At 34.4% G+C, this 16,279-nt stretch overlaps 1 protein-coding gene across 4 annotated transcripts in view; it reads left to right on the top strand.

Annotated features, from left to right (window-relative positions):
• The window catches only part of LOC145672020 (uncharacterized), a 39,911-nt gene that overhangs the window by 7,755 nt on the left and 15,877 nt on the right, over positions 1-16,279 (top strand). For all 4 annotated transcript variants that reach the window (XM_081741204.1, XM_081741205.1, XM_081741208.1 and 1 more), the window contains exon 2: positions 12,737-13,170. In XM_081741204.1, the coding sequence (XP_081597330.1) occupies positions 12,806-13,170 (365 nt within the window). In that variant the 5' untranslated portion in view covers positions 12,737-12,805. The remainder of the gene's footprint in view (positions 1-12,736; positions 13,171-16,279) is intronic.

The raw sequence follows: 16,279 nt of genomic DNA, 5'->3' as shown, positions 1-16,279 counted from the left end.
GATTCTTTCCACTTTTGTGGCAATTCTTCCTTGTTCCAGATAAGGAAAATGAGTTTGTGTATCCTATTCCTCAATTTTTCACCTCCAGCTGAAGTTAACAGTCCGAATTTCGTCTACACCCGGAGATTTGTGTGTCTTTAATTTTCTTATAGTGATTTCTTGTATTCGATTAGTTTCCAGGATATACAGTTCTGCGGTTTCTCTTTCTCCACGCACATTAGTTTTTGGCTGCGTGTTAAGGAATTAGTCAAAGAAATCTTTCCATCTATTTAAGATACTATCTGTGTCACTGAGAACTGTACCGTCAGATTTCTTTAATATATAAGCACGAGGTTGATAGCCTTTCTTAAATTCGTTGATCCCCTTATACATGTCCCGAATGTTTTTATTTTTACTATATATTCAAGTTTCGTAATTTTAGCTTCCAAAGATCGCGTTTCTTTGTTCTAAAAGTTTTGGTAGTTTCCCGCCTGATGTCTGCGAAATTTTGTGTAGTTATTTCATTCGGATTTTGTAGCCAACGTAATTTTGCCTGTTTCTCTTCTCCGCTAGTTGAATGCATTCCTGGTCGAACCTTCTAAAACCGAGAATCTAGTCGGAAATTCAATTTCGTATTTCTCTCTTACCTGATTCTCTTCTAATTTCTTTAAATTAAATCTTTCCATATTCAGACATCGAATATTTCCTTATTCAACGATAATCCCTCTCTTATTATCGCTGCTACCCTAGTGATCAATATCACAATCAACCCCTCTAAACGACCGAACATTAATTATGCTAGATTGTCTTCTAGAATAGAATAGAATAGAATAGAATATTTTATTGTCATTGAGCTTTACAAGCAATAGACAACGTCCGAATGAAATATAAATATAGATACAGATATATATAAAATAATCATTACATACAATCAGTTATTGGTTAATATTACATATATATATACATATATATATAAAATAATCATTACATACAGACAATCAGTATTGGTTAATATTAAATATATATATAAAATAATCATTACATACAGACAATCAGTTATTGGTTAATATTATTATGAACAACCTAATAATATTTGAAATAAAGTGATACTGCAAACTAGGACACAATGTCTTGACATTCACTAAACTCTTGAATTGAGTAAAATGGATTCGTTATTAACCAGTCATATAACTTTTTCTTAAAAACCTTAAATGGCAGCTGTTGTATGGAGGATGTTAGTTTATTAAATAGCTTTGGTCCTATAACTAAATAACTATTTTTGATCTTCGATAATCTAGTGAAGGGTATATCAATTTTCTTACACAATCTAGTATTATATGTATGTACTTCATCTCTGAGTGTCATATTTGCCAGGTTTTTCTTAGTATAAAGTAGCACTTGATAAATATATACATTAACTACTGTCATTATCTTAAGCCTGATAAATAGTGGTTTGCAGTGTTCTTTATCATGTGTTCCAACAATAATCCTGATGGCTTTCTTTTGCAAAACTAGAACATCATGTGCTTGGCTACTGTTACCCCAAAGCAAAATCCCATATCCAATTATGCTGTGAAAAAATGCAAAATATGAATTCCTCAGATACTCATAAGGAACTGTATCTTTCAATTTTCTTAACAGAAAGAGCACTCGGGAGAGCTTTGTACATACATATTTGACATGTTGTTCCCAGGTTAGTTGGCTGTCTATATGTATACCAAGAAATTTAACCTCAGATACATCATAGTTTCCTCTATCATTGCAGTGATTGAGACTAAAGGTTACTTTTTTTGTTTTATCTTGATTTAGCACAAAACCATTTCTTTTAAACCAGGTCGCTGCCTCTCTTAATGCGCCTTGAGCTTCTATATACACTTCTTCAAAGCTTGTATTTATGTTAAGTAGCGTAGTGTCATCCGCGTATAGAATTGATGTGGTATTAGTATTTAGAGGCAAATCATTTATCATTATTAAAAATAGTACCGGACCCAGAACAGAACCCTGCGGTACCCCATATTTCACTTCTAAGATGTTTGAATACATGTTGTTAACACTGACTATCTGTTTACGTTCCTTTAAATAGGATTTTACAAAGTTTAAACTGCTACTGTGGAATCCGTAATACGCTAATTTATCACATAGAATTTTATGATCAACACAGTCAAATGCTTTACTTAAATCGCAGAATGTAGCTAGAGCAAAACCCTTATTTTCAAAAACTTCATATATTTTTTTCGTTAGTGATTCTACTGCATCAATTGTGGATTTCCCAGATCTGAATCCAAATTGAGCTTCTAGAATTATGTTTTGCTCAGTCATATATTTATATAGCTGATCTTTAACAATAGTTTCCATAATTTTAGAAAAAACTGGAATAAGAGATATTGGACGGTAATTAGATGAACACGATCGATCTCCCGTTTTGTGTATAGGAATAACTTTTGCTATTTTAAGTGCTTTGGGAAAAATACCTTGAGAGAAACATTTGTTGAAGCATATTGCAAGGGGTTGCGCAATTTGATTAATTATAGCTTTTATAAGGTTGCTCGATATGTCAAATATATCCTTACTGTCCGAAGTTTTCATTTTTTTAACTACTTTTATGACATCATCAGGGCTAACATGGTTAATAACAAAAGAGCTATTAAATGGAGTATGTTGACTTAAATACTGATACATATTTACATTAGTATCTGCATTGTTTTTCTTGATTTCCTCTACGGAAGTAACAAAATACGTGTTAAGAGTATCAGGCGACAGCGTAACATTATTATTGTTATTATTATTACTATTGCTTACCTTGTTGATTATCTTCCATGCAGTTTTGCATTTATTTGATGATAACTCAATGCAATTTTCATTGTATGTTGCTTTCGCTACCTTTATTGCAGATTTATATTTACTCCTTTGAGACTTATAAATATCACTGGATTCACTAGTCATTTTATTCTTATATATATTATAATACTGCATTACTTTATCTTTCATGGCAGAGAGTTGTGGGGTATACCACGTTCTTTTAGCTAACTTTGTTTTCTTTGATGAATTATATCGGACCACCCTTTTAGGCACACACATATCAAAAATATTTAGAAACTTTGTTAAAAAAAGATCAAATGTATCGCTGGCATTTAAATTATCATACCTAATGTTTACTTCCCAGTTTATACACGATAATTGTTGAATGAAACTTTGCAAATTAGTTTCTGTGATGGGCCTAGTTGCTATAAGTTCGGTAGTGGGAAAACTAAAGTTGCAGGATTCTACTTTTGTTGTACTTAGATTGACTAGCAGGGCATCATGATCTGAGAAAGGAAATTGACATACATTACTGGTTAAATATTCCGTTTTTACATTGGTAAATGCATTATCTAAGCACGCTGTGCCTCTAGTCGGTTTACGATTAATCACTTGAAGATTATGTTGTCTGAGTAGATTAAGTAACTCATGGACAGTTCGTTTGTCAGTAGTCACATCAAAATGTGCATTTACATCGCCCCCTATTACTATCTCATAATTATGCCAGTTGCTGAGAAATGCCAATAACTTCTCCAATTTTTCTAAAAAAATATTTGGATTACTATCAGGAGTTCTATAAACAGATACAATTATTAACTTGTACTGATCCAGAAAAATTGCAGTTGATTCAAATTCACGTTCAGTATTAAGAAAAGTTATATCTAATTGACGATATTCTATTTGACTATTAACATAGATAGCGACCCCACCATGTATGTATATACTCCTACTGTAACTATTTGCCATAGAAAAACCATCTATATTGTTGTATTGGAGTTCACTGTCCGCACTCCAATGTTCACTCACACAGAAAATATGTAAATCATTTTCGTAGGCAAAATCTGAAATAAGGAATGATTTGTCCTTCAACCCTTGTACATTAAGAAAGCATAGTTTAAGAGCATTGCTGGTCACTGAGTGTGTATCATCAGCTTTATTAGATAGTTGGGCTAATTGGACAGCATTGACTGAAATCGGTTCTACTCCCTGACTCATATTACCTTGTACATTTGATCGTTTATTAACAGTTACATTTCTACTTATATCATTAATTTTAAGCGACTTTGTTAGGTTTGAAGTTTTCACCCGGCCCCACGGAATTTTAAATTCATTCATGGAGTCGGGTGATTTGGGTTTTCCTGTACAGACCAAGGCATCGCTATTGCCTTTTTACTTTCTAATGTAGTGGCTATGCTCTTATCAATTATTTCACAGATCTTTATACTTAATAGATCCTTCCCTGCTTGATTCAGATGCATACCGTGTTGAGTATACATTTCCCTACCTAACTTACTGATATCAACCATATCAACATTCGTGAATTGATTACATACTGCTTTTAGTTTTAAGTTAGTGGCTTGTACAGCTTCATTAACACACGACTCTTTAATAAGATCGTACCGGTAAGGAATGTTTACTACTATTAACTTACATTTATTCAAAACAGCTAGTTTATTTCTAATCCTACTCACAGCCTCACAACCTTCATTCCTAGCCACATCATTTGTTCCACTTAATATTACTACACAATTACCTTCTTTATTTACATTGTTCGGATTGATGCCAGATAACACATCAACACTTTTCGCTCCAGGCCTGATGTTCCCTTGTACTGCCAACTTGTGTTTAGAATTGTCGCTCACTTTCATAGACAGTCCTCGACCATGACTATCACCATATATGTACACTTGCGACTCTGTCTGGAGCTTTCTTCTTGTACCAATCTTATTGATTGAAGCTTTGCGCACTTGGGATTGCTTTATCGTTTGTCCTTTGTTTGTGGGCATTCTTACACTTGTCTTCTTTTGTGAGTTTCCTGCCTGATTTACATTTGACCTCATATCCACTTCACTTTCGACGTTTTCTAGCACACTATATCTGTTTACACATACAACTGAACTATTTGAAACCACATCTGAATATTTTCTAGGTCTACTGTAATTTACTTTCTGCCACTGGTTGGGGTTCCTTTGAGTTTCAACATCTGATTCTACTGACTTTATTTTTTGCTGCAATGCCTCGTTTTCTGATTTTAGGGACTTTATGTCATCCTGTAATACGTTTATTATTTGTACCAAGCTATCAACATCTACATTGCTGTCACAATGGTTCGCTTTTACCGTACTTGAACTCATGTTTTCTCCTTGCACTTGCACTTCATCACTTTTAATCACACTTCCTTCCTGTTGTTCCTTGATATCATGAATCGTACTTTTTAATGTATTCACATCACTAAGCAAAATATGTACCATTTCTTTCAAAGACGAAACCTCATGTTCTGTCCGAACGCAACTAAAACACTTTCCTTTTACTGTGTCATTTTCCACTCGATCGTCGTTTGTTTGCGAAGCACATGAATTCGTCTGAATGTTTTTCGATCTTGATCGCGTTACTATTGTATTTTTGTTTTGAATCTTTATATTGCATGCTTCACAAACATTTAATGTAGTAGATTCAATGTTGTATTTACATTTTTTACACAGTTCCACGCTAATACCTTGTTTTTCTTCAGGAGCTACGGGTCGTCCAACTACACTTGCCGCCATCTTGACTCACATTCTATCTACTAAAACCAAGCTATGTTATAAATAGAGGATCTACCCATATGTATCTTCATCCTATTAAATCGATGAAGCCAAAAAACAACCAAGCATCGGCACATATGATTGGCTACTCTCGTTTCTGCCATCGTCTGATTGGCTATTTTCGTTTCCGCCATGTTTGTTGGCTCAAAACATTGCGATCCTATTGGGCGGAGTGGGCAGAGTAGGGGTGGTGAAAGTGTTACGTATGGCTTCAAGATTTTGTTGTAAGGGCAGATCCTCTATTTTATAAGATCCTTGACTAAAACTTGATCAATAGGGCAACCAACTTTATGATTTATAAAGCTGTATATTATGCTTTCTCCTAAATTATGACCTAATATGCTGTTCCTTGAATTATACTTCATTTTTACCAATTTCTATTACATATGTGTTTTATTTTATTCGTTTTTATTACATAAGCATTGAATATGTATATGGAACAATTTTTCCCACATAAAATTACATCAATACAACATACTTCATAATGCAAACAAATTATACTTAAAATGTCAACATAAATAAATAATACAAATGTTTTAAAACAAAAGCTTTATTTATTTATTTTTTTATTTTGTGTTTGTGTGTATGTTCAACCTTCATCCTCGCTATCGCTGATGGTGTCAGTGTGTCTGTTAACTCTCCTGTTAAAAGCAAGCTGCAAGTGAGCTTCAAGATTTTCTTCCGTAAACAAAGATCTGCGTGGGTTTAAAATCCAGTTGTAGATTGGAGAAGCTCCTTTCAACTAAAGCACTAGAAGGAGGGACTGTTAATGTTTCCATGGACAAGGTACTCAAATTTGACATCTTATCCAGGTGTTTCCTCCAAAAGGAAAAGCAAAAAACGAAATTATTTCCTCTTGAAGAATGAAAAGAGACATGCTTCAATTCTGTCGGTTGACCTTCTACAAACATATTTGGATTTACGCGGATGGGAGCCAGACACTGAACATGTTCCCAAAATTTGGTAGTTTCAAGAATTTCTTGAATTGATGAAAGAATAAGTCACACTTGACGCATGCACACTATAAGTTTCTAAAACTTACCTATGGCATTAAGCATCTGTAATCTTATGTATTAAGCTGGAACTTAAGACATTGTTCTTCGAGATTTATCACAACTTCTTTCTTCATCTTCCTCTTCTATCCTCTTCTGAAATGTGCATAGTGAAATTTTCCTACTTGGAGCAGTCCCCCAACGGATAATCACTGGCACTGGAGGGAAACTGGTGATCTTTTCTGCTTTCTACGAGAGGTTCAACAGTTTTTCCTGTTTGGCTGGGTTTTAGTCAAAGCTGATTTAGCTGATGCGATAAAACCATCAGATACTTTCAGACTATTCTAATCTCTTCCACACGTAAGTGGAGAACATGTGCTCAGCAAGTAGAATGCATTAATATAGGAGCAACTGCAGCTTTAGTGCATAGCAGGGCAGCGTATGGGGCATTATCAGATATTAGAACTACAAACTGCCTTCTATTAACACCAATATCACGTAATACGTCAAGTACATTATCTATTATCATATCTGCGTTGCACCGTTGTATTATTTTTGTTCTGACCAGACGAAAACATTCAGTATATTCACCAAGTGGGCGGACAAGAACATCTACAACTTTACGGATTTAATATCAGTAGTTTCGTCAACGACCACAGAAATGTCCTTTCCTTCACACTTCAATTCTGTTTCATTCAAATCATCATTAGCATAACTGTGTACATATTTTCTTAGGGACTATTATAATGTTAGTAGATGATTGAATACAATTTTTGAACTCTTCATTCCTATAAAGAGGGATACCAGTTGCAATAAATGCTGTAACATATTCTTGATGTTCTCTTCATTGGTGCTGATGCACTGCAACTCTTGCCGTTGCTTCCTGCTTCATCCTCATTTTGTGCAGTCTTCCTTAAGCGGTGCTTCGAAGAAGAAACATGTATCTGGTCAGTAGACGACTTCTCATATTTACTGAATTCAGAACGAAGAGTACAACAGATTAGCACGATCTACTTTGAAATCTTCAGTTGGGACTTCGCTTACTCTCAGAAATGCATATACTTTTGTTTTTGGCATCTTGAAATAAGCACAACCAGTCTTACCTGCCTTTCAACACAAACTGAGGAAATAATAAAAAAAAATCTTTCTGAGCGGAAGGTGCAGAGAGGGAAGGAATTGGAACTTTCCATTGTTACGCATAAAAGCAGTTGATTTCCATTGTTTGTGGCCTTCGTTGATAATTTTTTTTTTCTTTGACACAAAATATATTAACTATCTTTCTTTGTAACATACACAGGGTTCTGGAATAAAAGCATTAAGCTTTATGCTTTATTTCTGTAATTTATGCTTTATTATGCTTATAAGATTAGCAAATTTGAATATGTAAAGTGGTAAGAATTTCAGACATGGTACCAACCATAGGTGGAAAATTCCATTATGCTTTTACTCCTTTTTGTTCTTTATGGTCGCCCCAGAAATCAATTTGATTATGTGTTTTTCCGTCTACTGAGATCCAAGTATATTTATGAACGTCGCGATGTGAAAATTTTGTATCTTCACGATAAAGTTTTTGGATGTTGCGAAGTTCACGAGTCATTAATTTAGAGGTCTGCACGGGCTGGGATTTTTACCCCGGCTCGGCCCGTGAATTTACAATGTAAGACCCGACTCGAGTCCGAAATGTTTTAGCATTTAGGCCTGAGTTCGGCCCGAGTTCGTGTGATAATCAAATGACACCGAAAACAAGCCCGAATTTCAGAAACTTAATAATTAACGCAAAATTGTATTTTTATTTACAGCAATTAAATATTTAATTTTGCAGTTGTGCTTTAAAAGTTATCCAGAAAGAACGGTGAAAATATATCGTTGTACACTGTATTTAAAAATTTAGGCCCGTGAAATATGGCTATATATTTAAAGATTCACGACTCGGGCCCGAAGTGATGTATGCTTTCTAGGCCCGAGCCCGTGCAGACCTCTACATTATTTTCCTTATGCAGATTTTCGTTCCCTATAATCGGTTTGAAAATATCCTCTCGTCCTACGTTCGCATTGAAATCCCCTAATATAATTTCATATGATTTTGCGGGAGTTGGTCTAATATCCGTTCCACTTCTTCGTAAAGAGCGTCTTTTATATCTTCATCCTTATCTTCTGTTGGAACATGTACTTTTAAAACAATAATATCGTACCACCGACCCTTAAGAGTAATAAAAGAAAGTCAATCATTAACAAATTCAACCCGCTTAATTGCTGATATTCGTTTGTGAACGAAAAACCCTGTTCCTAATTGGTGATTTTTATTTCCTCCTCAGTAAAAGAACGTGAACTTTCCAGAATTCAAGTTCCATTTCCTTCCCACCTAACTTCCTGAACTCTACTAGGTCCATCCTGTATTTCTCTAACTCATTCGTTACTGATTTTAACGCGCCTGCCGGATAAAGACTTCTAATATTCGATGTTTTAAATCTCATGTTTATTTTCATTTGCTGAGGTCGTCGTGTCAAGTTATCAGTCCTGATCCGAGGCTTCTGTAAATATTTATGAACAAGTGCTTTTTTTTTTATACAGTATGAGGTTGTTAGCCTCATCCAAACCCCCAAGGTGGAGGACCACTTGTCTGTTCGTGACTGCTTCTTCAGTATATTTGCAGCTAACCTCTATATCCGGAGGTCTTCTCGATCCGCAACCTGAGGACGCGCATGCCGTGGTGACAGAAACCAACCTGCTGTATTCAAAGTTTAATATGTTCCCACCGTCTGTTACTACCTGCGCCTATCTTTCGCATTTTTTTTTCGAATTTCTCAACGAAAAGTTTCCTTATTTTCACGCTTTTCAGTAATCAAGAACTTTTTACCTACTTTTCTTCTGCCTACATGTTGAATATTGACCAGTATTTTGAAACATTGTTTAAACAGAAAAACGAAATTCGACATGAGGGACTTGGTCTGCTCTCAACTGGTGATTTTCTGCTTGACGATAACACCCGCCTCCCTCAGCAGCGCAAACAAGACAAAATTAAAGAATTGGTGCCCCGCTCTCCATACAGCCCGATTTAGTGCCGAGTGACATCCATCTTTTCCCGGTATTAAAATGTGCATTGCGAGGTGAAGGTTTCGAAACATATGAGGAAGTGAAGCGTCAAGAAAAATACAAATAAGTATAGTTCGAAGAAAATCACGACCGGAAATAAAATAGATGCGGATATATTAGTGGAAAACAGATTTGATGTCCTCAGTGAGGAAATTGATAAATACAAAGAAAGTGACAAAATAACGCAATTTCTGATAATTTAGTGTAAAGGAAAAGGGTCAGCTTCTGACGTACAGTAAAAGGAAACAGACAAGAAAATTACGTTTGTATGCGGATAGTCATGGAAGAAGTATAGAGGTATATCTCAACAACTCCAGTAACTGCGAAGTGATAAGTGCTGTAAATCCTATTGAAACTTTTAATAAGGTTAGTGAAGGAATTATTTCGGAATCGGTAGGAATGGGTCATAATGATCTTGTCGAGTACTAATGTTTAGCGGATACTAATGATATCTCATAAAATCAAGCAAGTGCATTTTTACTATGCCTAAAACAGCGATTACAGGCCTTATTACATACAAAGGTTATAGTGTTTACAGTGCCACATAGATATGATTTTGCCAGGTGGTCATGTGAATAAAAAAGTGGAACGTGTGAACAAAGAAGTATATAAACTAGCAAAACACTTCAAAAACGTTTGTGTTGTGGACATGAGTATGCTAGATAGGAAATTGCACACTTCACGTGAACTACACCTAAATAGGTTTGGTAAGAAATAGGTTTGTGCTGAAATAATAAAGGCTGTGTGTGAGAAAAGGGGTGTAGTAAAGATAACATTGAAATACCGTTGTACTGGGATGCATTGGTACATACGAAGGAAACTAAAGTAGGAAACGAACATTTTTTACCGTTAAACACAAGAATAACCTTGGAAACCTAAAACCCGGCACAGATATCAATACAGTGAAACACTGTAAACTAAATAAGCTTAAAGTATTTCATCACAATGTGCAGGGTCTTGGCAATAAGCTGGGTTTTATGGATGTGTTACTTGAGAATGTATCAACTGCACATGTTATTTGCATCAGGGAGCATTGGTTAAGCTGTACTGATATTAAATCTGTAAAATTAAAAGGTTTTGATTTGGTAAGTCATTATTCAAGAGTTAACTTGATTCATGGAGGAGTTTGTATATTCGTTCATAACAAGGTAAATGCTAATGAAATTGATGTATCGATGTTTAATCTGGAACCTCACTTTGAAGTAGTTGCAATAAGTCTCACTGATAAAGTGTGTATATGTAGTATTTATAGGTCTAATTCGGGTAACTTGCGGGTATTTTTTAGAAATCTTGAACTTCTTCTTAACTATCTGTGCAAAAGATATAGTATTATCATTTTGTGTGATGACATTAATATAAATTGGATGGTTAACACTAAAGTTAAAACTGATTTACAAAACCTATTAACTTCATTTAATATCAAAGCTATTGTTAATACACCTACCCGATTTGAAAATCAGCACTTGATCAAGAAATAGTAACCAGAGAATGTCGTAACCACAAATTTGAAATATTCAACCCAGGTTATTCTGATCATGATGCGCAATTAGTTAGCTTATCGCTTGTATCAACTAACTTACCGGTGTTGCAAAATACTACCAGAATTGAAAACAGGCTATTTTCACCGAGTAACATTAGTTACTTTTGTTATTTGTTGGCTCTTTACACATGGGATGGAATCTATTCAGCTTCCACTATGGACGAGAAATTTAACTCCTTCTTAGATGCATACTTGCACTGTTTTAATGTAGCTTTTCCTCTCATGCCAATTAGTAAATGTAATAAAATTAAGAAAAGTTGGATTACAACTGGTATTCGTAATTCCAAACGAAATTTAATTAAGTATGCTAAATTGCTTAATGATACAAATGTTTCTGATGTATTCAGAAATTACGTTAAAAAGTATAAGCAAACATAGCTTTTAAGACAGCTAAGCTAATGCATAATTCGAAAATGATTAATAATTCTAGAAATAAAATTAAAACTATGTGGAATATTATTTACCAGTCGGTACATACAAATAATGGTGATATTGCTAATTTGAATCACGTCATTTTTCACAATAAAAGAATTACAAACCCTGCTGAAATTGCAAATAAATTTAATAATTATTTTAAAACTTCTCCTCAGGTAGCTCAATGGAGATTATGTGGAGAAGTGAGGAAGGCCCTACCTACCCATGTATGAATAGTTTACAAACGTATCTTAAAAAATAAATATTTTACAGCTTAGGGAATCTCTTGAACAACCCACGTAATTCGATTTCACCATTCGTTGTTCTTGAAACTATGAATTTCAAGAATGGATACCGTAGAAAGAACATTGCATTTCCTCGTCTGTCCGATTTGGGTGAGTTTTGGATATGTTGTAGCTGAGGACCCCTGGTCAATTATTTATATGAGACCAACTTCCTATGACCAACCTTGTGACCTTCGGAGGTCACCGTACAAACAGTATGCATTTCCTCGTCTGCCAGATTTGGGAGATTTTTGGATATGTTGTAGCTGAGGACCTCCGGGAAATTGTTTATATGAGGTCAACTCCCTATGTCTAACTCTGTGCCTTCCAGAGGTCACCAAAAGTCATACAACAGGTGTTGGTAGAACTGGTTCAAACTTGGCTTCACAAAAAAAAAAAAAAAAAAGGTTCCTTCAGCAGACAGTTCAGAAATCGCAATATACTCCTTTCCCGAATGATTCATGAGTTCAACAGATTCGTCTGCCACCGTTTGTTTCAGTCTTTGGCTTTTCTTTAGACTGAAGTCGTGTACACAGCCATCTCCTATAAATTTTCAGTGGTAAATCGTTACTCATTAGACGATCAGTTACTGCTGTAGTAAACCTTTTCGCCCGGACCAATGGAATTACATACTGTGGTTCACTCTTCGCTGGCGCCTTTGCACTTAATATATTATCAACGATTGAACGAGAGTTTGTTTCTCTAGGGTATTTTAGTGGATAAAGGCATTTTCGAAGCTTCCTTAATTTTCACATGTATTTAAAACTTCCTTGAATATAATGTTACATAATGACGAGTAATATATATATATATATTTTTTAATATTTTCAGAATTTTCGTGTCAAACACTGAGTAGCGAAGATCTCAAGTTAAGATACAGCTAACTCTTCGTTTAACTAAATGGATTCCGATTGTTCGATTAAAGTTGAGATGATAATAGAAAACGAGTCTGAAGATTGCAATGAAGAACAATGTAATAGTAAGCAAACTGGGTTGGAATGTGTGGATCCTATTTCAGTGTGTAGTTTGTCGTATGTAGAATGTGAGGAACAAGGAGACAATGGAACGGAAAGAAATAATGAAATAAAAGAGTCCATATTTGAAGAAACTTTCAAGCATAATTTCAGTGTCAATGTAAAAAGTGATGAACTTAATGCAAAATCAGAATCAGCAAATGACATGTCTGGGATTGTTGGCGATCAGACTGAAGAGAGCATTCAAGGAAGCGATTTTCGGGAAATAGGCAGTAATTCTGAGAAAATCAGGTACGATTTTATGTCCCGTGCCTTTCTTTAGATTTTTGCTTCATATAATGTTTTTAGTATTCACAATAAGTTTCCTTGTTTACTGTAAATTAGATTTATAATTATTTTTAAAAGGATATTTAGTGCGTGCTTAATGGTGATTCGTTAAACTAGTGTTTTGTGAAAGTGTCATCCATACATTATGATATTAATTAAAACACGAATTTACTCTGACTAATGTAAAAGGAATTTGACCTTAGTTGTTTTTATGTTATCTTCATTAGGTTATTTTACCCACGTTCGACAAATATATTTTCAATATTTAATAAGCTGCGTTTATTTCAATGAAGGTAATGTTAATTTTTATTTAACCCTGAACGCATTTGGTTGAATGTTAATGTCAATCTTATAAACTTCGTTTTTATTTATTTATTTATTTATTTATTTATATATATATTAGTAACTCTTTACGGGCAATCAGCCAGGTAAAGGTATTGACATCCAACGTTCTTGCTATTTCTATTAATTTAGAATTTGCTTCTATTATAATTTAATTTTTGTGATCTATTAAAATTGGATACCATTTATGATAATGAATATTAATCATAATAACTTTTCACGTTTACATTGCATTATACTTCATTGTTTTCTATAATTGTCAATAACTGATTCAAAGGAATTTTATGAAAACGCACAATAAAGTATTTTCGAAATATAAAGTCTACTTTAAGAAATGCTACATTTGATCTATTGAATGTCCTTGACTCAGCGCTGTATTTTTTATTGTATTCTGTATTATATTCCTTATTAATTTGTTTAGAGCCTCAGTTATTTTAATCGTGGTATCTCAAACTTCAGTGGTAATGGTAACGATCCCCTATGCTAGAGGGACACCTTTGCCCGGACCAAAGTTTTGTAGAAGTGTTTAGTTGCCTGAAAATTTTTAAGTCTACCTCTTTCCCTCAGATTTGGGAGAGATCTTTAATTGCCAAAAAGTTGACAGGAGTGTTTTTCCCGATCCTTAAAATTACGGAGATATTGTTAGTACCATCCACTAAAATCTCGCAAGGTGTGTGTTATAACACACTCAAATTGCATAAAACAAAAAATCTGGTTGTGGAACCATAAAGAAGCTGCTTCACCTACACGGGTTGGTTCTTAGTCCTGGGTGTGTCTAAGTTTAACCCTCGGATACCCAAGGGGGTGCAAATGTTTCCCACGTATATGTTTGGCTATATATTTTATGTTAGACACCTTTGCTTGACTAGCGTTCTTTAAATTGTGTGTCGTACTGTAAAGAAACTTATTTCCTCAATGACAATATTATATAGGATGGTGATATACTTACGTTTTGTGGCTAAAACTACACTGGGTTACATTTGGTATCGCCCTTGGTATCTATGATACCATATTTGTTTCAAGTATTTTATTGTTTGATTTTTGATCAACGAAATATAGAATGAAAAAAAAGTAATATTAGAGCGTATTGCAATATATCGTTGCAATATTGCAGCCTTTCCTGTCACAAAAATATTACGAAATTAATACAATTCTGTAGCGTATAAACAAATTTCCGTTTCGGTAACCTAAAAAATGTCAACCCAATGAATACTACCATACCAACATTATCGATTCCACAAATAAGGATATTCCTATTTGCAAAAATTTGTATTGGGATACACTTCTACCCCTGTTGGAAATCCAGAGTAAAAAATAGCATAGTTGTCCGAGGGTTAAGGTAGATTCAGAACGTGTCTTAATTATGTTTTTGATATGGCGTGAACGTATCCCTTTTTAATTTTACGGATTAACTGTTCCATTTATTTTGATGTAAGCTCGTTTTTTTTACATTGATGTAGTTAGTCTTTTGGTGCTTTATTTTGAATAGCTCATAGCTATTTATATTGTGATATGTGATGTGTTGGTTCAGGGCTAGATGTGTTATTTCTTAGGAGGTTAGAGGTGTTTTAGACCTGTGGATGTCTCTTTATTTTATCTTAATCTCGTATATCTTTGCATGGGTAAGGTAAAGATTGTATTGATCCAAGGCTGTATGCTTTATTTCTGATGGGCCCGCGTTGGCTCAGTGTAGAGCGTTCACCTCTGGTGTTTGGGGTCCCTGGTTCGATCCCCGTTCGCGCCAAGTGAACTTTGTAGTGGACAAACTCCATGTGCGTGAGTTTTCTCGGGGTTCTCCCGTTTCCCCCACTTTTTAATTCTACCATTTCGTTCATTTCTTATCATTACCGTCTCCTTTAGCCTAGCCGGCATAATCGTAGGACGTAAAACTAAAAATTTCATTTCATTTTTTTTTAAATTTCTGACAAGTTCGTAGATACTTTTAAAGCTTTTGCAATAGCTATAAGCGTAATCTCTGTTGTGCCCTTCGACATGCCTTTTTTACTAATTGATTGTAAATGGGTCGATTTTGTTAAAATTTTTTGCTTATTGCGTGACATCACTTTTGTTTCCTGCTATTGTCTGCTTCTCGCTGACATACTACAACTGATGGTCTTTCAAAATGTGCAATTTTTATAATGGACTAAAATCAAGAAAGGTGTTTTTAGTCTGTTTATCTAAAAGTAACAATTCTTCGCATCGAATGATAGCAAATTTGTCAGTCTGATTGGCTAAAAAATGACCTTTTCTCAAACTTAAACTTTTTCTCGATTTCGGTTATGTAATGGCAATATTGATTTCTCAGATACTATTGACTAATCTAAAATTACCTAAAGAACAATGGATTGACACAACAATCGTTGACTTTTTCTAATATTTACTTTAGTCAATGACATTTTCTTTCAGCAATCACGAAGATAATTTTGCTCAGCGCTTTGGTGAGTTAAGTTCGCACACACTAAAATCTTGCTGTACGACATCGCGACATCTTATTTGTAGACAATATTGAAGGAGTTCCCTTGAAACCGTTCCTTGGTTTTCGATCATTTGTGGATTAATGAAACAACTTTTTCATTTTTTGCTGATTCATAAGCGAGAGTTCTCCAGGAAGTGTTTTTAAGAAACAAAAATATAAATATAAATTGTTCTTGAAATAAAATTCGTTGCAGATAGTTATTCCTTGAGTAAAAAAAAAAAAAATTTCGTTTCACTTCTTAAAGAAATTTCAAGT

The sequence above is a fragment of the Thermobia domestica genome, chromosome 15, assembly GCF_964235325.1.
Source record: "Thermobia domestica chromosome 15, izTheDome1.hap1.1, whole genome shotgun sequence".
Lineage (NCBI taxonomy): Eukaryota > Metazoa > Arthropoda > Insecta > Zygentoma > Lepismatidae > Thermobia > Thermobia domestica.
This window is presented reverse-complemented; position numbering and strand designations above follow the sequence as displayed.